Below are 22,010 nucleotides of genomic sequence, written 5' to 3'. Positions count from 1 at the left end.
ACAGCCTTTGCGTGCATGACCCAACACAAGTGAGTGAATAACCCTCTAGGTATGCCATACACACCCGAGACATGCATACACACATGCACACCAAACGTGCACATACGAAAATGAAAAAAGAAAAAAAAAGAATTTATGAAAAGTGCACTCGGAGGCACCTTCTCGCTGATGTCTGATGGCGCACCATTACTATGGTAGCCAATGCAAGAATCTCCCTGTGCTCTGGACCTGGGATTGCTCTCCCAGGCAAACAGGAATCCCACCCTATAGGCATCAGAGGTGATGACTTCATTCCTGGTTTGCTCTTTGTAGTCAAGTGCACCCCCTAGGAATCAGAGTCTCAGCTGTCCTACCCCCTCACACATTTAAAAGGCACAGAGTTGCCTACTGAAAGTTGCCTCATGAAGGATGCGAATTTCGAACTCCGTGTGTAGGCTGCGTTGTGGCGGCAGTGGCGTTTGCCTTGTGGTTGAGTCGTGTTGGCAAGCCTTTCGTGTGTGTGACTGAGGCAGATAAAAGGCGAGAAGCTCATTTCCAGAAATTGATACCCTACTAGGTTTATAACCTTTTCCCGGCTCCGCCCATTTATGCATTTCATAGAAATTATAATGAACAGGGACCCCCGGGGCCCATGAAAGATAAAGACTGTGGGAGTCAGGGAGAGGATGACCTTGAGATCCAAAGTGTGAGACCCGTCAGGGAAGAGGAAGTGACCCTGAGTCTCTAGGACTCCCACAGTGGAACTGTGCTGGGCCTGTCCTGGAGGCCGCAGCGGATGTTCAGGACACGTCATCAGTTCATTCACGGCTCAGAGAACACACCAAGCTTGCGAACAGATGGTGCTTGTATCACAGGATGTCCCCTTGTCCTATTTATTCGAGAACGAGCCGTGTCTTTGTAAACACTACAGTCAGCCCAGAATCATAATTGGGGCCTCTTCATCTTTCGGAAGGAGGGCGGTTGCTTTAAGCTGGCAGTTTTCAAATTGTGGTTGTGACCTGTTAAGGTTGTGCTCTGGAACTGAGCTCTGCTTGCTTGCCCAGTACCTTTTAGTTCACAGAAAGGACACAGTGCTCCCCACACATTTTGTGAAATTGCGTTTCAGTCGTGTGTATGTGTAAAGGTGCCCTGGGTGTTCATGGCAGGGTCAGGGGCACTCCAAAAAGCTCTAAAGTACCACTTAAGGCAATTTACATTATTATTATTAGGCGCACATGTCATGACACATACATGGAGGTCAGAGGACAGCCCTGGGAACTGGATTTCCTGCCCCCCCCCCTTTACGTGGGCTCTGGGGATCCAACTCAGCTTGCCAGGCTCACACAGCAGGCACCATTACCTGCTGAGTCCTCTGGCCAGCACTTTATGCAACATTAAAAAGGGAGAAGGAGGGACCGATTCTAACTATAGGATGGGTACACGTTTGTGTCTGTTTTGTTTCAATTTTTTATGGTGCTGGAGGTTGAACCCATGGCTTCTAGCTTGCTGGGGAAGCTCTCTCACTCAGCTCTACTCCAGCCCCATCCAGTTATTTTTCTAGGTGGCCCATGATTATGTGTGCGTGTGCGTGTGGTGTGTGTGTGTGTGTGTGTGTGTGTGTGTGTGTGTGTGTATGTGTGTGTTTGAGTGAGAGCATTAACTCTGACACCAGTGGTCTTAAGACATATAGGCTATGGATACTGACCTAAAGTGATGAATGACTCCTTAATTTTTCCAGTTCATAATAACTTTGCCTAAGCAGAAAATGGTTAACTTGACAATAGCACTGTGGCCTCACATAGTGTGTACAAGGGAGAAAAAGCCCCTGAGTCATAAAGAGTGCCTGCAGGTTTCTAGATGACTCCAATTCCAGAGACCTAGAAAATCCCCCATAGTGCCTTGTTTCCAAACAAGGGAAGACTGTCTCTGCCTTAGCTTTTCTCGTCAGCCTTTAGTGCCTCCTATTTAATAGTAAGATGACGATGGGGAACGAAGCAGCTGACTCCTCTGGGGTGCTGGATGCCACCCCAGGGATCCTGGATTTTACTGCAGGAGTGCTCAATGTCTTCCCACAGAGAGATACTCAGAAACCTGGAGACACGCCACCCATTAACACAACATTTATTAGTATCTGTAAGGTGCAGAGTGTAATACAGTGGGGGCTCGGAGTAAACCTCAGGCATCGTCTTCATCAGAGCCTGCTTTGTAGCCAGGGACAATGGTTGCTTTAGGCAGTGTTCTCTGCAGAGCTGAGGACTTGGGCTCCACTGCCTTCAACGCGAAGCAGGGGCCTCGTTGTCATCAATGGCAGCTGATATACCAGTTTGTTTTTGGACACACTGCAGGCCATCAAGGGAATCACCCAGCTCCGTCTCTACTGTGTCACTAACTGTCACAAGCCCATATGCTTCTCACAGTTTGTAGGGAGTGTTGGGCACCTTGTCACAGTAAGCTTGGAATTTGAGTGCGTGTGAGAATTACATGACAAGCAGATGGCTTCGAGACAGTTGTGGAAGAGAGTACACAACCAAATATTCCCATGTTCAATGGAGACCAGCTGGCTACTTCCTTTCTCAGATCTAACAGCCTTTTTCCTGTTTTGAAACTGGTCCACTCCCCTGACGCAGACACAGGGGTAACAGGGAAGGTCTTGGGTTTACTTTGCCAAGCTTGTCTTTCTCACTGTACTGGGGCGGGGAGGGGGTTGTCTACCGTTGGGGGTTTCTAGAACATGCTATTGACTCAGTAGGAACCTGTGAAGTCTGTGTTTTGACCTGACCAAAAGAAATTAATCTACAGCATCTTTCTTTACACATACATGGCCAGGGAGAGGATGCCCCACAGGCGTCATCCCCAGGGGCCTCTATCCAGTGCCTAACACACATTGGGCCTGCAGCTTGATCTGTTGAGCAAATGCCGTGGATGGTGAGCTGGGTTGATGGTCAAAGGCTCCATCTCATCCCTGTACAGTGGCGTTAATTTGTCTTAATCAATGTTACACTTGAGTTTGGTTCATATGGTAAAAACTACTGACCATTCACCTCTGTGTACTTTTACTGGCCAAGGTTTTAAATCTTCAAATACAAAGACATGGTAAACCATACTGTATTATCCCCAGTGTGTCTGGGATTTACTGAAGTGAAACAGAATCATATCTAAATTATAGACTTAAAACAAGTCATGAATCATCTTGTATAAAAAAGCTAAACATTATTATGATTATTATTAATTTTTTCAAAGATAGGATCTCTCTCTATACCCCTGGCTGTCCTGGAACTCACTGTGTAGACCAGTCTGGCCTCAGTCTCACAGAGGTCTACCTGCCTCTGCCTCCTAAGTGCTGGGATTAAAGGCGTGCATTGCCACACCTGGCAGAACATTATTATTAACCATGTTATTAAATAACTCAGTTCAGTTTCTCCATTAGCACTCTGAGCTCTCAACAGTGGCATCTGTCTTCATCCTAAATATGACAGTACAGTTATAAGAATTTTTTTTCCCCAGGGGACAATTATTTTAGATCCATGTCAAACAGGTGAACACTGCTATCAGTTTTAATCCAGTCACCATATCATTTCTTTATAGTAAAGAATTAGCATGTGTGCATGCATGTCTGAGTGTGAGTTTGTACATGTGCATGCAGTACCCCTGGAGGCCAGAAGGGGACATCAGGTTTCTAGAGTCGGAGTTCGAACTAGATATGAACATTGTCATGTGGGTGCTGGGACTGAATTCCTGTTCTGTGCAAGAGTGGTGTGTGCCCTTAACCGCTAAGCCATCCCACCAGCCCCTACATCCTCACTTTGAAAGCATAGTAGAAGACAAAGGAAATCTCATGAGTAAATGTAGTGTGTTACGTAACTAAGTAGCTTATACATCCTACGCTGCTGTTGTCATTCTCTGTGGCTGAGTGCAAATCCATTTAATGCCTTCAAGCTATAGAAAATGTGACAAAAACACAGAAGTCTCACAGTATACTGAACTGGCGTATTACGGGCCTTCTCATGGCATCACTGTTGTATGTCAGAGATGAATTAGTGTTTCTAATTTGCTGGCCAGGTTTACTTTAAGGAGGAAGCCTGTTTGGAGAAATAATGGTGACAGAAATGGTCTCTTGGGAAAAGCCATCTGTGAGGTTTAGCTTTCTTTGAAGTAGGGTTTCTATGACTCCTAAGTGGGCATTTTATAGGCACCGGGCCTTGAAACCACGCTTACCTACCACGGATGCCGCCTGCACGGTCAGGGAAACCCAGGCAGTGGAGGCAAAAGAGGATGAGCTTTGAGCAACCTTCACCTGGACAACATTCTCTGGGGCTGCTCCTGCGAGCATGGTGGGGGAGCCAGCAGCATCTGTGGGACCCGGGGCCCCTTTCAGAACACAGAACTCACGCACCAGCCCTGCCAAATCAGGCTTTATGTTCATACTAAGTCCTTATTACCTGTGTGCATGCATGGTTTGGAGGCCACCGTACTGGGACCCCACAGCCTGGCCCTTGGTGGCCAAGCACACCGTGTCGTAACCTCATTTTCTCTTTCCTCCTCCTCACGTCTGACGCCTTCCTTTAGAGGCTAGCATCGACGACTGAAGGTACCTTTCCCTCCTCACTGCTCCTACACCCACTCTCCAGACCCCTGATCTCTGTGCTTGTCCTTATCAGCCTCGTTCCCTGACTGTGGAAGTTTCCTTGGTAACTTGGTAATGGCTGCTGGGCTGTGGGTGCATCCTGACTCCCCATGACTGAGCCCCCGCCTTCTTACTCTGTGCTGAGATCCCATGCTCTCATGCTGTCCGCGGACAAGCCACACTCCCTATTGGGTTTAGGTCCCGGCTGTGCATGGGGGTGGGGGATGGGGAGATTGTCACTGTCATGGAAGTCCTCCAGCCTTACCATCAGTCTCTTTACTAATACTTGTGGGGTGCTGGTAGCGGGGAGGGTAGTCCTGCTGGGTGCCTGGGGCACTCAAAACCAGGGCTTACTCAGTAGGGCAAAGAGCATGCGGCTACCAAGAACCCACTTCTCAGACCCCTCTGGATCCTTCACGTGGCCCCATCTTTGCATCATGAGGTCCAGCTTGCAGCAGGTGCCGCCGAGGCAACTGGGTATTCACACTCAGACCTAAACTGGCCAGCCAGTTGTCCCCTAGAAGCAAGTTGGTCCCTCTGTTCCAAACTATGCTGGGGGCGGGCATGGGGGAAGAGGCTCGGCAGAAAAGTGACCTGGCTATTTAGAAGCACTGCTTGCAGATTCAGGCTCGGTGGGCTGGGGGGTTAGCGCAGCCAATGGTCAAGGGAGCATTTTTAGGGTCAACCAAAATAGGGAGCACCCAGAGCAGACACCTCTAGTCAGAAGATACCGGCAGGGGCAGAAACAAGATGGCTTTCTGGCCGTAGTGAGTCCGAGGACCGCGCTTGCAGCTCCCGTTCTTCTTGAGGCCCACGAACCAGCTCTTCTCCGCGTGCTTCTTGGATGTGTAAGTGTTATAATGGTTTTCTTCCAGCCTTTCCAGGAACAGGCATTCTTCATTTGGTGTCTGCTAAAAGGATAAAAGCCAACAGGGGGGCGGGGTGGTTAGTGAGTGGTTTGAAGTGGGGTTCCTCCTCTGCTTGCCAGCTGTATGAACATCTCCTGAAATCTCTTTCCATACTGGTGATTTTCACTAAAAGCTTGTGATTTTTTTTTTGCCTCAGCAAAACTTCATATTCGTACCAAATCCTCAGATGATCTGTGTGCGTGCATGGTCTGGAAGCCATCATACTGGGACCCCCACAGCCCGTTCCTTGGTGGCCCAGCACGCCGTTGTCGTGACCTCATTTTCTCTTTCCTCCTTGTCATGTCTAGCACCTTCCTTTTTAGAGGTTAGCATCCATGACTGAAGGTTCCTTCCCCTCTCACTGCTCCTACACCTGCTCTCCAGACCCCTGATCTGTGCTTGCTGTTATCAGGAAGCCATTTCTGGGCCTCTTTCCCTGACCATAGAAGCGAGAATGAATTTGCCCTGAGCATAAAAACATATGCTGAAAGTTCAGTGCATTTCCGTTCTTGGTTGAGACACGCCTTGGACTCCTGATCATTTGCCTGTAGAACATAGTCCTAGCTCTAGACAACTGTTAACAGTTCATGAACACTCTCCCATATCGCTTCATACCATGTAGGATGTATAAGGCTCTATGGCTATAGTGTCATAATCTATCAGGGGTACAGTGTATTTATCTGCTGGGATTCTGTTTCATTTTATTTTTTTTTTGAGACAAGGTTTTCCTGGCTGTCCTGCAACTTACTCTGTAGATCAGGCTGGCCTTACAGAGATCCACCGGCTTCTGCCTCTTGAGTGCTGGGATTAAAGTCATGTGCCACCATGCCCAGCCTTATCTGCTATTTTTTAAAAAAAGATTTATTTATTTATTTATTTATTATACAGTGTTCTGCCTGAATGTATGCCTGCCAGCCAGAAGAGGGCACTAGATATCATTATAGATGGTTGTGAGCCACCATGTGGTTGCTGGGAATTGAACTCAGGCCCTCAGGAAGAGCAGACAGTGCTCTTAACGTCTGAGCCATCTCTCCAGCCCTCCCTATCTGCGATTTTACTATTGGGCAGTAAACTTATGAAAGTATATTTAATATCTCTACCAAGAAAAAGTGAAGCTAAAACACTATTAAGTCATTCGTTAGTTGTGATATCTTTCTGAGTACGGCTCGAAGATAGGAATGAAGATCAGAAACGCGCATCCCTCCCTGTCTCTCTTTACCCCCTTGCATTTCCCTCTCTTTTCCAGTCCTGGGGATTGAACTTAAGTCTTCCCACATGCTGGGTGAGCACCCTACCACCAGACTATGTTCCAAACTCCAAAACAAGCATTGTCTTTGATCCAGCAATTTCACTTCTTGGACTTTACCGTTAGGAGGCAGTTGAGCGATGTGCAGTCCTGTTTCTGAGGGTGGGTTTTGAAGTATTGGCTATTGTGACAATACATGTCTAGGACAAGATGATCAGGGGAGGGGCTAACGTTCCCCCCTCGCAGTAGAATCCAGTACAGCTGTAGGCTTATTGAAATAGCGCAAGCATATTAATAGTATAGTTACTTCGAAGTGTCTGTCAGCTGATATTTTACCAACAATTTGTCTACATCGAGGGAAAGAAGCCAGTGTTTCAAATTTCTATTAGACCATGTTTTAGAATGCATGTGCTCTAGTTGGATTTAAGGCAACTATACGGAAACTCTTAGGCTACACATTGTCCTTTTGGTGACCTGCCATATATGATCGTGCCTTTTTAAAGTCACATGATCCTTACGGACTCTCTTCACCCACAGTTGATTTGTGACTCCCTTTGGCATGGTCTATAATCAGATCATTTGTTGCTCCTTATGTGTGGGCATGTTTTTTGAGAGGGGGGGACCTTATGAGCCTTTATGGTCCTGCATCTTCCTTTCCACACAGAGCTTGGCCGATGATGGCTGCTCACTACCTAGATTAACGGAATTCGCTCTCTCTTCCTGCTTGGGTCGGAGCCAGATTCCCGCTAAGCAAACAGCTTACAACTGAGCTACATCCCAGAATTAGCTTTTATTAGCAAGGAAGTATGCAACAGGAAGTGTCCAGCTTCTTATTCATTTATAGTCTAGGGAAATGACACCTGGGTGAGACATTGTGGATCCTTTTGGAACAAAATAGTATGATACAAATATAGTATCTAGTTTAATGACTCTGTCTCTGGAGGAACTTGGTCCAGACACTAGTACTGGGGCACATTGTTGAGCCAGAAGGAAAGAGGTAGTTTTAGACTGTGTGGGTTGTCATGACCCTATGGCAGGATCACCCCATGATGGCCCTGCATTCAGTGATGAAGGAGGGGCTGGTCACATTCCCCACCTCTTGTTCTCTGTCATAGTGGTGCAGCCGCCATGCAGAGTGGCTGAGTCATAGCTGAGTCGGCCAGCCATCTCGGAGGTCCTGCGCCCCTCAGCCAGGGTTTGTTGTGTGCTAGCCATACACTTGGCACAGTGCTGGGGACATGTTCCTCGGCTCCTGATTCATGCCTATTGTTGTGCTTGTTTCTATTTTTATATTTAGCACACTTCCCCCCCCACACACACCAATTACTTAGGTGACACACATTCATTGTAGAAAAACTGAAAAATACAGGAAGCCATTAGTGTTTTATAAACCCACCCACTTACTACCCCTGTAGATAACTATATGTTAATGTTTTGTGATACAGCATTTCAAACTAAATTTTTAAAAAGAAAAATACCCTTTCTATGCAGGCCACAAATCTGAATTAGAATGAATACCTAAAATTTGCTCAGAGCATGAGACAGAGCTTTTAGTGATGTTAGAGCATTTCTTTGTCAATGTGGGATATGCTAAGACCATATTTGGGTGAATTACAGTGATGGCCACAGTTGGTGGAGAGAGGTTTTTTTTTTTTTTTTTTTTTTTGGTGTGTGTGTGTGTGTGTGTGTGTGTGTGTGTGTGTGTGTGTGTGTGTGTGTGTGTGTCGGGGAGGAGGGGGAACCTGGAGGATGCTGGGTTTAGGTAGTTCTCCCTCAACATTTGCAATTAAGTATAAGATATTAGAATAAACGCCAACATTAATTTCAATTAGAGAAAGCCTAAAACTGTGCCATGCTCTCTAAGTGGGGCTCACAAGCTGGTCATTTGTCTTAGAGGCGTCACGAGTGCAGTGTCTCCCAGGTGCCAGAAGCTGATGAGCAAGCCCCGACTGCTTCCCCTTGGACAGTCTGTGCGAGGTAGGTACTGCCTGTTGCTATAGACAGGACTTGCAGTGGACCAGCGACTTGTCAGAGTAGAGAGACATGAACTTCATTTGTGAGTCTAAGGTGGAATGATTGGCCAGTTGACTGATTTGATGGCCGATTGGAAGAACTGGCCTGGCTGTGCAGGAGCAATCACTGTCCAACGCCATTATCTTCCGCAGTGACAGGATTCCATCTCCTGCCCTCTAGTGGGCAGTGAGAGAGCTGCACTGTGTTCATGCCTAGCAGGCTTCCTGTGCCTGTGCTGGTTTGGCAATTTGATACCACTGAAGGCCAGCCCATACTAAACCTACCCTACAGACTGCCTTTTTCTAGGCATCATCTTCCAGAAAAGGAAAGATTGGGTCAAAATTACAGGCAAGACTCTTGTAACTGTTTGGATACAGAGAAGGGACCACTGAATCCCAAAACATTGAAAGTTGGTTTTACCTCTCTGTGTGTAATTCTTGGAGCAGAGATACCCAAAGGCATCAGTCAGATTGCCTCTATTTCGTCCTCTTTCCTACTGAGACAAGGTAACACCTAGTCAGAGCAGCATCAGACTCCAACTCCAAAAAAGAAGGAGCAGATGGATGGCTTCAGCTACAAAGAAACAATTAAGCCTAGGACAAGCCAGGCAGTGGTGGCTCACACCTTTAATCCCAGCACTTGGGAGGCAGAGGCAGGTGGATCGCTGTGAGTTCGAGGCCAGCCTGGTCTACAAAGCGAGTCTAGGACAGCTAAGCCTATAGAGAAACCCTGTCTTGAAAAACAAACACAAAAACAAAAAAAGAAAGAAAGAAAGAAAGAAAGACAGACAGACAGACAATTAGATGCCATTTCTCCACTTGGCTTATCCACCCTTATAGCCCATTCAGCACCAACAGAGGAATTTTGAATTGAATTCCTAATTAAAAAAAAATATTTTTAGATGATTCTGGAGCAGAAGAGATTATCTTCAAATTTTAATGCGATTTAATTTTTTTTAAGCTTTAAACTACTGTAACTTTGTTTTTGTTAAAGATTTATTATGTATAGAATGCTCTGCCATGCAGTATACAGAACAGGGCACCAGATCTCATTGTAGATGTTTGTGAGGCACTATGTAGTTGCTGCGAATTGAACTCAGGACCTCTGGAAGAACAGCTAGTACTTTTAATCTCTGCAGCCTGTAACCTTGCTTTTTTAATTTTTGAAAAAGCATTAAGAGGCTTGGGAGATAGCATACACAGTAAACCTGATGTCAGTTTCCAGTACCTACATTAAAAAAAAAGGCACGGTGGTGTCTGTTTGTCCCAGCACTGGAGAGGGGAAGACAGGCAGACCCTGGAGTTTTCTAGTTAGCCAGGCTAGTTTATTTGGCAAGTTCCAGGCTAGTGAGGGACCCTGTCTTTCTTTTCTTTTCTTTTCTTTTTTTTTTTTTTTTTTAAGGTAGACAGCACCTGAGGACTGATACCCAAGGTAGTTCTCTGGCCATCAGGTGCTTATGTGCACACAAGCGCTCCCCCCCCCCCACAGGCAGAACATCAAGAGACATACATAGTCCTTACTCAATTCAAGCGACATTGTTGGATTGAATGAGCACAGTAGGATTAGGTGTTCTGAACCGAGTGCCCGGCAGGTCACCGGGGCACCAGCCGCCCTTCCTCTCCTCTCCGTCTCTATGATAATCTGAATATTTTGAGAGAATACCACAGGAGGCCCTTTTATGTCTGTGCCTAAAATAAGGCAAAGGCAGAGGGTGGGAATCATACTGGAAAAAACAACAAACAAAGACTAATTGATGGTGTTTCATTTTGCATCACTCCGCATAACAAGACTTCTGGAAACCTCAAACCTTGGCGTAGGCTGGAGGCGTCGGCCTCATACTTACTGAGCCGTATAAAAGCCCGTCGGTGTCCATGGCCAAGTACTGGCCGGTCTCCGTCCCCTTTATATACACTTCGCCCGCGCTTTCCGCACTCAGCTGCAGCTGAACTGGAATGAAAATAACACAAGAAGAAAAAAAAATCAACAAATACTGCACTTTTGCCAACAGCCCTGCAGCCAGAAACAGTTGGCCATGGAAAATCCTGCTTATTCGTTTTTTTGTAGAGCCCTGAGGATGAGCCCCCTGGTGAATCAAAACAGAAGTTTCCCTTCGTTTCTGCTCCAAGGGAGAGCTGTCCGACAGAATCACATTCCAGAGAAAAAGAGAGGCAAGGGCTGGCTTGCCAGCCCATCTGCCCTGTGTGTACCTGCTCAGTTCCTCTGTCCGCTCCCTGTCACCTGAGGGGAAATAATTACAGTGAGAAGTGATACTGGTTTCCCGGGTGCTTGGAGTTCTGTGGCACAGGCAGCGGAGGCTGCTTTAGCTGTCACTCTGAAGGATAGGGCCACACCTCGGAGGCTGAGAGGGCCATGCTGGCAAATCGTTAATATTTTAAACCTAGAGATGCTTCATTTCCTAGAGAGTAGAGAGTTCCTGAGTGTCAGGACTCACCCACAATGAAGTTCAGTGAACCCCTCAAATTCCAGGGCATCCCAAATGGGGCTCTGGAAGAGAGGAAGTGCTCCAGAGGAGAAAGGAGTTACCCATTTATCCATAAATGCAGGGACAAGAGCAGTCTTCTCAACTGAGGGCCATTTTCTTCCACAAGGGATACCTGGGGAAGCCTGGGGACCATCTGTGGCATTATACCTGGGGGGCGGGGGGAGAAGGGTACTGTGACTAGTGGGCAGAGGCCAAGCATGTGCCAAACATCCTCCAATGCAGAGAGCAGCTCCTAAAAATCCTGGAACCCACGCCGAGACACCTTAAGACTAAAAGCAAAGAATGCGAGTCACTTGAGACACATACCGCCATGTGCTCTGGTCAGTACTACCAAAGTGCCTTGAGTAGTGCTGGACACATCAGAGGCTAATACCCTGTGGGTAATTATTATTTTGTTTCTTCACCTAGGAAGTAAGGGCTATTGATGGTTCATCCTCGGGAGCTAGGCTTAATTCCAGACTCCTCTGGACAATTTCTTTTAGTCTCCAGACTGTCACCAATGGTCATTATGCCTCGGAGTGAGAGGTTCAAACAAAGTAGAGAAAGCAGATTAGTGGTAGCCATGGTCCGGGCAGGGGTCAGGGTTGTTACAGGAACAGTGCAGCTAAGAGCTAAGAGGGGTGGTCTTTCACCTCTACTCATAATGAAACCAGGACTTGAGTGGCAGGCCAATACATAAGGCCGGGTTGGAGGCCAATGGACTTGACAGATTTCTCCATGGGCCCATGTGCACCCCTACCCCCCCCCCCCCGCACAATGGATCTGCAGCACCAGTGTCTGAGATCCTGCCCCCCCCCCCTTTCCTGTATATAACTTCATCCTGGGAGGTGGGAGCGCACAGAAAGCCACTCCTAGAGATGGCACACGGATGTTCTTCTAGATATGCATGCACTGCCAAGTGCATCGGCCCCCTCCTACAGCAGTGACAGCACTCTCCTTTCACCCAGTTCTTTCTTAACAGCTCTCAGTTGTTGTTGAGGTTTTCTGGGTCTGAGTGTTTGCCCTGCATGTGTGTCTGTGTACCACTTGTGTGCAGTATTCATGGAGGCCAGAAGATGGAATCAGATGCCCTGGGACTGGAGTTACAGACAGTTGTGAGCTTCCCCATGGGTGCTGGGAACCGAACGCAGGTCCTCTGGGAGAGCAGCCAGCACTCTTAGCTGCTGAGCCATCTCTCTAGCCTCTAGCTTGTTTGATTTGCTAGCTGGCTTGTGCTCCATTCTGTAGCTGTGTGTATCGTCACAGTTGGCCACCTTGTGGCAGCTGTGGTGGTGGTTCCCCCTTGCCCCTTGCTTTCACCGTCCTCTGGTTCACCACGAGTGACACATAATTATTTACGTCAGCCCTAGATGGAGATGCACTTCATCATCCAGGTAAGTCTGTAGAGACTCAAGACTCTCCCACTTCCTGTGGTGAGCAGAGTTTATTCAAAGGACAGGAAGGGAGCTGGGAGCCACTGACTGCCACTCCTTCTGGTGTCTCTAGCTTTGGTCACCCCTGAGAATATGGACGTGAGATGACAGGCCAAAGGCCATCCGGGAGCTGCTCTCTCCAGCTCAGACCATGCACTTGCTCACTTTAAGTTCGTGTGTGTGTGTGTGTGTGTGTGTGTGTGTGTGTGTGTGTGTTGTGCAGATGCGAGTGTGAAGATAGGAGAACAGTCATGACTGTTGTCTCTGGAGATCTAGCAATCTTGTTTTTTGAGATAAGGTCTCTCACTTGGCCTGGCACCCTCTGATTAGGCTAGGCTGTGGCCACTGAGCCTAGGGATCTTCCTGCGGCTGTCTTCCCTGGCACTGGGACTACAAGTGTGCGTCATCACTGCACCCAGCTTTTCCACGTGCATTCTGGGAATTGACCCTGAGTCCTCCTGCAGGCATGGCAAGCATTTTCCTGACTGAACTATTGCCCCAGCCCTCGCCAACCTCCTTTGTACCCAAGGATCTTTGCACATGCTATGCCTTCTTCCTCCAGATGTTTACAAGGCTGGTTTTCCTACTTCAGGCCTTTGCCTAAATATCTTCTCAGAGAAGCTTGTCAAGTGGCCATGACACTCTGCCTGTGGGACCTTGGTCCTGCCCATGCCGCCCTAGTGCCAGCATCCTCCCTTTCTCACTTGACTTACTTGCTTGTTCCTGTCATATACTCAGCATATGCTTAGTTTATTGCTTAGAGCATTATCCAGAAAGCAGAAAGGAAGGAAGGGAAGCAATTTTGTCTGTCTTGTCTTGACTCCTTGGGTCCCCAGTGTTTCCTATTACACTGTCCTATACTCAGTGTCTAGTTGGTATCCGCCGAGTGAATGTCATCAGGCCAATGTTGACAGAGATGGCTTTGCCAAGCCATCCTCAACAAGCCGTGGTCTTTGAATTGTGTGTCCAACACATTCTCTGGAATTAATGGGGTCAAGATGACAGGCATACATCTGGCAGCTGGACTCTGCCCCCAGCTAGAGGAGTGGCCTTGGTCAGGCTTCTTAACCTATCTTGGGCACTTTGGTAGACGTCTGGGTTCCATGTCTATCAAGTTCTCTCCAGATGTGACAGTCTGTGAAGCACGTGGCTAAGAATGATATTAACCTCCTGGGGACAGAATGGTATGGCCATATAAAGGAATGCGGTTGAAGCTCATGCCGTGACATAGGTTGAGTCTTGGAAACAGCCCTGGAGGACCACATGTTTTCTGATTGCAGTTACATGAAAAGCCCAGAATAAGCAAATCTATAAATACAGTGAGCAGATTATTAGAGCCCAAGGCCTGGATAGGGAGTGGGGTGGAGGTAGAAGAATTAAGGCTAAGAGCATGGAAGATTCTTTTTTGAAAATCGAAAATAGTAGAGATGTCTGTACAACTCTGTGAAGAAAAATAGTGAGGTGGCTCAGTGGGTAAAAGCCATTGTCATGCAGACAGGGTAACTTGAGTTTAATCCCTGGATCCCACGGTAAATTAGTCTTTTGTTTTCTTTTTTGAGATGAGGTTTCACGTAGCCCACGCTAGCCTCAAACTTGCTATGTAGCCAAGGATGACCTTGAACTGTCAATCCTCCTGCCTCTGTGGCCCAAGTACTAGACTTAAAGGTTTGTGCCACCACACTCGGTGAGGAAGGGTTTGTTTGTTTGTTTTTAAAACATTTACTTTCCTAGTTCCGTCTCTTGCTGCAGGGCTAGGTGAGGGCAAGATCTTTCCTTCTGTGAAATCCCATCATGGCCTCGGAAAGGATTCACAGAGGTAAACAAGATCTGGGGGCCTGCCTAGCACATGACTTCAGCCCTCAGCCAGGGATGGTATGCTGGCGAGAGGCGGCTCAAGACTTTCCTCTATAAATATTATTTCTCCAGGATGTCCAAGTTTCGTAGCTCATTTGCACTGGGTTTCTTTCTGGCTGAGTTTCCTGCACATATATTTCTGTGAGCTGGGCTGGCTGCGAGGCACAGTGCCCAGCTTACGCTGCTCACAATGGTGACTGGGTGTCCAACCCTTTGGTGGGGACTTCATCCTAGTTCTATGGACCTACACCCTCAGCTGCTGGCTGTTGGGGACGATCGATCGAGGGAGGAGGAAGTATGACCTCAGCAAGAGGCAGGGACTGGCCACATAGCCCATTCAGTGTCCTGTGTGCACACACCCATGTGTGCTAACATTGTTCTGAGAGCCAGACAGGATCCCTACCTTTAGGGCTCGTCTACACAGGACTAGGGAAACAGACACACAGACCTATGTCTCGGGAGCTCAATCGTAGAGGCAGATAAAAGAGTAAAAAGTACAGTTAAATGTCGCCTCCCATCCCCCCCCCCTCTCTCTGTCATCTCTCCCACCTTTGCTGTTCTAGAGAAAAGCAGGAGCTAACTGCAGGGACATAAGTACATCTTCATGAACAGACGTGTACAAAGTATCAAGCTCACTAGATACCAGCCAGGTGTGTCCGGTAGCTGCCCTGGGGAGGCTGAAAAGATGGCAGAGCACTGGGGACCTGTAGAGGAGGGTCAGGCTCGTCCTCACGCTCTCTCTATCTCCATAAAATCAATTCTGCAACTATCACTGGGTCCTGGGCTGATGCCATTTGCTGGACTTTGGTCTGTATCGAGTGCATGTTTTTGTATTTTAACTACATGCACATGAGCTATTACAAAGTTTTCATCAAAGCGTCACCATTTCCCATAACTCTTCCTGCCTTCCAGGGGAGGAAATGTTTTAAAGCCCTGTCCCTAGCAGTGGATGTGTGGAGTCAGTTCTCTCACTTTTACATGGATTCTATTAAAACAAAAAAACAAACAAACAAAAAACAAACACAAACAAATTCAGGTTTTAGACTCGCAAGCAGGTGCTTTACCCACTGAGCCGTCTGGCTGGCCCAAAGATTTGATTCTTGCTCTGGTGACCTCTGAGGTGATCTGTGACTCATCTCAGGCTTGAGCACAAGGCTCCATAAGAAGTGAATGTTCTTAGGACCCAGAGGTACCGGGGTGGTGATGGTGGTGGTGGGACAGATTGGGACAGAGGGTCACAAAAGCCCTCACAAGGAGGGAGACCCTGCTGTCTATGAGCAGGAAGGACAGCAGCCCTGGGCATTTCAAGCTGTTTATTACAGAAAAACAAAGTCTGTGGCTCCTTGAGTACTTCCTTTAGCCTAGTTCTGAAATAGAGACAGCAAATTTTGATTTAGCAGAACAGGAAACAACGTTCTACAGGCAATTTAGTGGTCAATAGGAAACTCTTTTAGAGAAATTCAGAGCCTTATAAAAATTGACTTGAAGAGAGTTAGGAAAGCCTTTTGTGGTAGATTAAAAAACAAAAAACAAAAAAACAAAAACAAAACCTGGCTATATAGCTCAGGCTCACTGGTAGTTGCAGTGATTCTCCTGCCTCAGGCTCCCAAGTCCTGGAATGGCCAGGAAGGAGTGCTGTCTCCAACTATTTGTTGGGTCTAATGACCCTAAATGTTCTGAGCAGAACCCAGGGTTGTACCTTTAAGTGTTTTGTTTGGTTCCTGGTTTTGTTTTTTGGTGCTGGCCAATTGAACTCAGGACCTCCTTTGTGCTAAGCATCGATGTTGAAGAGTTTTGGTCTGAGAATATGGAACATAGAGATCAGCCTGAAATGTACAAAATCCCCTCAGTGGCCCGTGCTCCTGGGCGTTATGCTCACAGTTCAATGCTCTGTGGTCTCTGCATGCTTACAGCCCCTTCCTGAAGAAGAGCCCAGCACTTTCCAGTGGCTCTACCAACCTCCACCTGGGTTCTCGTGCCCAATGCCTAAGGAATAGCTGGCGCCTGTTTGCCTATCTGTGACTATAAGCTTCCGTGAGGTCCTAACAGTAGCCTGTTCACGGAGAAGCACACAATCCCTGGCTCTCGAAGAGCAGAAAGAAGGAAAAAGAATCCAAGGTGGCCAGTGCCAAGAGCAGTGAGCTCTGGGTCCCACACCCCATGTCCACTACTGTCCTGCACTAGGCATTTTTACAGCTAAGGTGACAGCTGGTATCTTGGGCTAGGAAGCCAGAGAGGAGGGCCTTGCTCGTGTGTGGCATAGCCTGCCCTTTCTGCCTGCTGCCCAGGGAGAGGCCACAGAGATTACGTGCCCAGTTTATTCTGGGTTGGAGACTTCCCGTCCTTGGTTGTGTTTACTCAGAGTGAGGTCAGCCTCATTCAGAACTCAGCCAGGTTGTTTTATGTCAGTGGAGTTTATAATTAAAGTGTAACCACAAACCAGGCTTTGCAAAACATTAAAGACGGAGAAGGGGAAAAATGGACCGGAGGGGGGAAAATTCCAGTGGTTTTGAGCGTGTGTGTATGTGTGTGTGTGTGTGTGTGTGTGTGTGTGTGTGTGATGGAAAAGAGTTTTTTTGCTAGCATTTGTGAAGGTGTCTTGTCTTTTAACATCTGGAAAAAAAGTCAGGGAATGTTTTATTTAGTCCAGTTTAGTCCAGTTTAGTCCAGAGACTGTGTGTGCACTCATATGTATTTTCATATGTATATTGTAGTATCTCTAGAAGAATTTCTCTACAATCAAATAAGGGGTCTTGGGTTAGACTCAGGGACCCAGGAGGCTGATACACCACATATAGCAGGCTGGAACATCCTGTTGGGGGGGACATTTCTCCCTCTAGGCCTGCTCCCCCCCCTCTCTCTGGCTACAGCAGCAGGGCCCAGACCTCCCCAATGTGGTTATTTGGAAAGCTGTTCTGACTTGGAGTCCAAGCTGGTGGGGGAATAGAATGCCTTTCCCATTAAACCTGGAGTCCCATCAGACCAGACAACGGAAGCCTGGACTGGCCCCAAACAGCATACAGGGAAGGATTTCACTGGAGTGTGGTCTGCCTGGATCCAGGGCAATGCTGTAAGATCCTCTGGACCAGAACACTCCCCTGGTGCCTTTAGGATGTGGCTAGATTTATAAATATTTGATTGGCACACACTCTGCTGAAGAACATTTCCATCTGTATGGCGAGCGGTGCCGAGGATCCCGCCCTTCCCCCAACCCCCAGTCTCCTTCCCACTTGCTGGGGGGGTTAAGGGCCTGTGCACTCCACCGGGAGGCTAGATCTTAGGGATGCTCAGAGATGTGCTGTTCCTTTCTTTAAAACTGCTGTTCCAGCTGTTGATTTCACGGATGGGTATGTCCCAGCATGCCTGCTCCAGGAAGGAAACGCCAGCAGGACGAGCAGACAAGCAGAGAACTCTTGGCCTTTGCCTTGGTGGTGTCTGTGCCAGGGGAGTTAAGTGGGAAGGGCTGTGGCTCTCTGCTGGGTACCAATTGAGACAGAGAAGCTGGGATGTAAAGTCCCCGGCAGTTCTACGAACAGCTTAACATTTACGTAATGGCCAGCTATGAGGCCATTAAATGGGGAGGCCCGGTGAACCTAGGGAGGAGAACAGTGGCGATGACGGAGACGGCCACTGTTTTGATCATTCAGGTGGCCGGAAGTGTGCTGGACACTGTTAGAAAGGTCACCTTTCACTGTAGGCGTTCTTGCTTTCAAAACAAGGAAACTGAGGCCCATAGAAGAAAAGTAACTGCCACAGGGTGACACAGATCTGGTAAATATAGTAAGTGGACATCAGCCTGCCTTTGGCCTGCCTGTGCTACGTGATAGGACACATATGCCAGTGGATTTAGTTTGTGGGGTGACAGTGCTGAGGGTCATGGCGTTAGTATCAGGGTGATAGGGCCCTCAGGGGAAGCAGGTTAGCATTAGAACAGAGGAGAGAGGCTCCACAAGCTGTGCCTGTTGGGGGCTGGTCACATCCTGTTAGCGTTAGGGTGTTCGGCACCAGCAGATGACTAGTGACCTCCAAGGGTGTTGTTAGCTGCAGATGGCCGTCTGTGCAGAGCCCGGCATGTGTCAGTGCTTGACAGGCAGTCCTTCGGATATTGTTGGGTTTAAATTTACCTGCCAGCAATACAAGTCAGTGCCTCATCAAATTGATGCCTTACTGGGCACTGAACCAAGTGACAGACAATACGCGAAACACAAGAGTTGCTGTATGGAGCATCAAGAGCCGAAGTCCTTGTACTGGGGGTAGGGGTGGGGCTGCGGGAGATAGGTCCAGTAAATAACCACATGAGTAAATGCAGAGGTGTAGCTGGAAGGAGAGGTGCACAGGTGTGTGGCATCCCCCATAGACCCTGTGTCTGAAACAAACACTTAGCTACTTGTCTCTCAGGGCTGGCATTCTGCTGTCAAAAGCAATCTTTTCAGTCTAGGGCAGCCAAGGCTACACAGAGAAACCCTGTCTCGAAAAACAAAAAGCAAAACAAACAATCAAAAAGTAATCTTTTCACAAACCACATCTGTCTGCTTGTCTTTACTGTGGGTACTATGGCAGTGTGGCTAGCGCTACATCCTGTGTGAACAGTTGCCTGCAGCTACGTCCCAAGCCTTGGTGAAGGCACAAACTCAGACCCCTTTCTCTTCAGGATCTGGCAGATATGTTTTGCTTCTGTCTATTTCAGGAAAGTCAGTGTACAGCATCCTCTAGAAGTTGATGCCATGGATAAGGTACCTGGAAACCTTCTCTCCCAAGACAGAGGACTTTGGGTAATCCCCTCACTTCGCTCACAGCACGTCAGCTCATTGAGGACAAAGAGACACACTGGGCTCCTAGGCAAGTTCTATCTTGTGAAGTTTATGATTTACCTAAGTATCTGACTGGCTCTTAGGGGGGCCCTGCCTTCAGGAAGCTTTGGAGTATGGCTCTGCCGGTCTCCACGGCTTCTTGTCCTGCTCAGACAAGAATATTATTAGAGAATAAAGTTCCATTTGGCAGACTATGTGCGCTGTTTAGGGTTCTGGGGGGCTGGGGAGGCTTCCACTCCATACTGCCCAAAGCTGACTCTTAAGATTCTTGAGGCCTGAGGCCCAGAGCAGCAATGCCACTTTTGGGCAGAAGGGGGCGACAGAGCCACACTGAGGGAGCTCATCCATGCCCAGGAGGCTCTCTGTGGCAGGCGATCGGTGGTGTGGGGGACGCAGAGTGAGGCTAGCATTCCTATTGCACAGGGGAGGAAGCCGAATCTCAGAGCCCAAAATTAGGCCTCTGGGGACACTGGAGGTCAGAAAAATCATCAGCTGGACAACTTGAAGCTTCTTTCATGGAATGTTTCATATGAAACAGAGAGAATATGAATTGTCTGGTTAGAAAGTGGCAGAGTAGGGCGCGGGCACCAGCATTCCAGGGCCCTGACTGCAGGGTGCAGGTGGGTTGTCCATTGTGGTTCCAACTGGTACAGGGCAGCTCGCGGCCTATTTACTTCAGGACTGACTTCTGTCCCTTTGGCCTTTGTTCTTAGTTTCAGAGTAGGCAAATAATTAGCTCATATAACTGCTTTGAGTGTTGACAGAGAAGTTCTGAATTAAAAACCCGAGTCCAGACTCCAGCTCTTTGTGGGCTAAAGAAGTGCCTTAGCATCACATTACATGTCCCTATGCTGTGGTGGGTCTGTGACAGTGACAGTGACAGCAATACTGGCCAGCCTGTGTTGAACTGTTGCCCTGGGCCAGACAGTCACTGTGCCTCGAACGCTTACTATATTACCTCATTGTACTCTCCCAAGAAAACCGTCATCAGTATTCTCATGTTTTAATCAGAAAAATAAGGCCTGAAAATTTGTGCCCGACTTCACAGGACAAGCACCCCCAGCGTGTCTCTGGTGCATACTTTCTTACAGCTCTCCTACCAAGCTGTGGTGGGTTCCCCGGGGCTTCTGAGAGCTTAAGCCCTCTAGCCAAATCCCACCGCAAGCTGCCCCAGTGTTATGCACCCAGAGACAGCCAGTGCTGCTAATGATAGAAAGGGCATAGTGAAGGCCTGTGACATTTTGTCCGGAAGACCCAGTAATTATAGCTTCTTGTTACCCCGAAGTTTAAGGTTTCCAGGAACTAGGCAAACCTTAAATAGCACATCACTGTGATCACCCCTTAGTTCAGAAAATTGATAAGACTTAGTAGAAACATTTAAAACTCAGAGAAATTAAAGCTTGTTCCCAGGGGTTGTGTGGGCAGACACAGGCCATGCTTGTTACAGTGAACTAAAATCTAAGTCCTTATGTGCGACAGGGTCTCTAGTCTAAGGACCCCTCAAAGCATGGAGCCATAGGATGACTTCGCTTCTGATTATTCTTCCTCGACCTCCAGAGTCCTGGGGTTATAGATGTGTGACACTGTATCCAGTTTAAATGCCGCTTGGATTCCTGTGCTAGGCAAGCACTCTGTCAACTGGGCTGAAGCCCCAGCTCAAACTTGGTTTTTAAAATTTTTTTTTTTTTTTATGTTTTAGAAGCTCTATTCTTGGCTTGTTCTGGTACCTACTTTTCATAGAGTGGAAAACATGTGGGAGGCCCACTTACGAAACAAGCTATCAAAACAAAACAAAACCCCCAGATCGTAATCATAAGTCTACCCCAGTGGCAAGCCTGAGCACCTGCCTTTCTGGGGAAGTGGGGGACAGAGCCGGCTGAGACCGCACAGGGTGGTACCCCTGAAGCCATCACTGCACTGAGTCTACAAAGTTCGGTGCTTACACAGGGCATAATTAAACGCCTAACACAGAAGCTGTTGCATCAGCAGTCTGCGTCGGATTTCCAAGCCAGTCCCATTGAACTTTGCTTTCTACCCGTGTTCTCTTAGCATCCTTGATTTCATGTCTCGACTTCCTCTCTTAGCTTGCAGCACGTATGGCTCTTGAGATTGCTGCGCCTCTAAGTGGGGCTTCCCCCTACAACATCTATACCTTAGTGGTACTCGGGGCATCTCTGACTCTCAGTAGAGAGCAGACACCTAATATCATGCACGCATGCGCACACACACCAGTCATGCCTCCATTTATGAACGTGGTCTGAAAGCCAGGCTGCTTGGGAAAGCTCAGAATTGTCCACCTCTGCCTCTGTGGCTCCCATCTCTGGCTCCATTAGCGACTGGAGAATGACTTAACTCCTTTCTGCACACAACCACATCTGCACAACGTGCTGCAGGAAAAGCTGCATAATTTATGATGTGTTACGCTGTGGTTGGAGACTAGGATTCTCAAATCAAGCCCAGTGGAGACATCACCTGGAGAGTCTGTTGACTTGAAATGGAGCCCGTATCTTGGTGCAGGATTTCCCGTCCCTGCCTATCAGAGAGGTTTTTCCCATCATGGGGTGAGCAGGCTCTTGTCTGGCTCGGGGAGAGGGGCTGATCTTTTGTTAGTTTATAGAAACCTGGTGGGGAGGGGGCTTGCAGTGACTGAACTCTGGTAA

The 22,010-nt window shown here is 47.9% G+C and overlaps 1 protein-coding gene and 1 long non-coding RNA gene across 8 annotated transcripts in view; one reads left to right on the top strand and one right to left on the bottom strand.

Moving 5' to 3' along the window:
• LOC311596673 overlaps positions 1-22,010 on the top strand; it is a 153,749-nt gene that overhangs the window by 62,981 nt on the left and 68,758 nt on the right. The window contains exon 3 of one of the 2 annotated variants that reach the window (XR_014778923.1): positions 19,227-19,378. The exons of the other annotated variant lie outside the window; for it this stretch is intronic. This is a non-coding gene — a long non-coding RNA (uncharacterized lncRNA). The remainder of the gene's footprint in view (positions 1-19,226; positions 19,379-22,010) is intronic. 2 annotated transcript variants of the gene reach the window in all.
• FGF1 (fibroblast growth factor 1) overlaps positions 2,084-22,010 on the bottom strand; it is a 96,900-nt gene continuing 76,973 nt past the window's right edge. For 5 of the 6 annotated variants that reach the window (XM_084780355.1, XM_084780351.1, XM_084780352.1 and 2 more), the window contains 2 exons: positions 10,614-10,717; positions 2,084-5,514 (listed from right to left, as the gene is read on the bottom strand). In XM_084780355.1, the coding sequence (XP_084636481.1) occupies positions 5,320-5,514; positions 10,614-10,717 (299 nt within the window). In that variant the 3' untranslated portion in view covers positions 2,084-5,319. The remainder of the gene's footprint in view (positions 5,515-10,613; positions 10,718-22,010) is intronic. The other variant, XM_084780356.1, reaches the window with a different exon arrangement.

The sequence above is a fragment of the Acomys minous genome (assembly GCF_964271855.1).
Source record: "Acomys minous genome assembly, chromosome: 4".
Lineage (NCBI taxonomy): Eukaryota > Metazoa > Chordata > Mammalia > Rodentia > Muridae > Acomys > Acomys minous.
The sequence above is the reverse complement of the archived record's forward strand: the minus strand, read 5'-3'. Positions and strand labels throughout refer to the sequence as shown.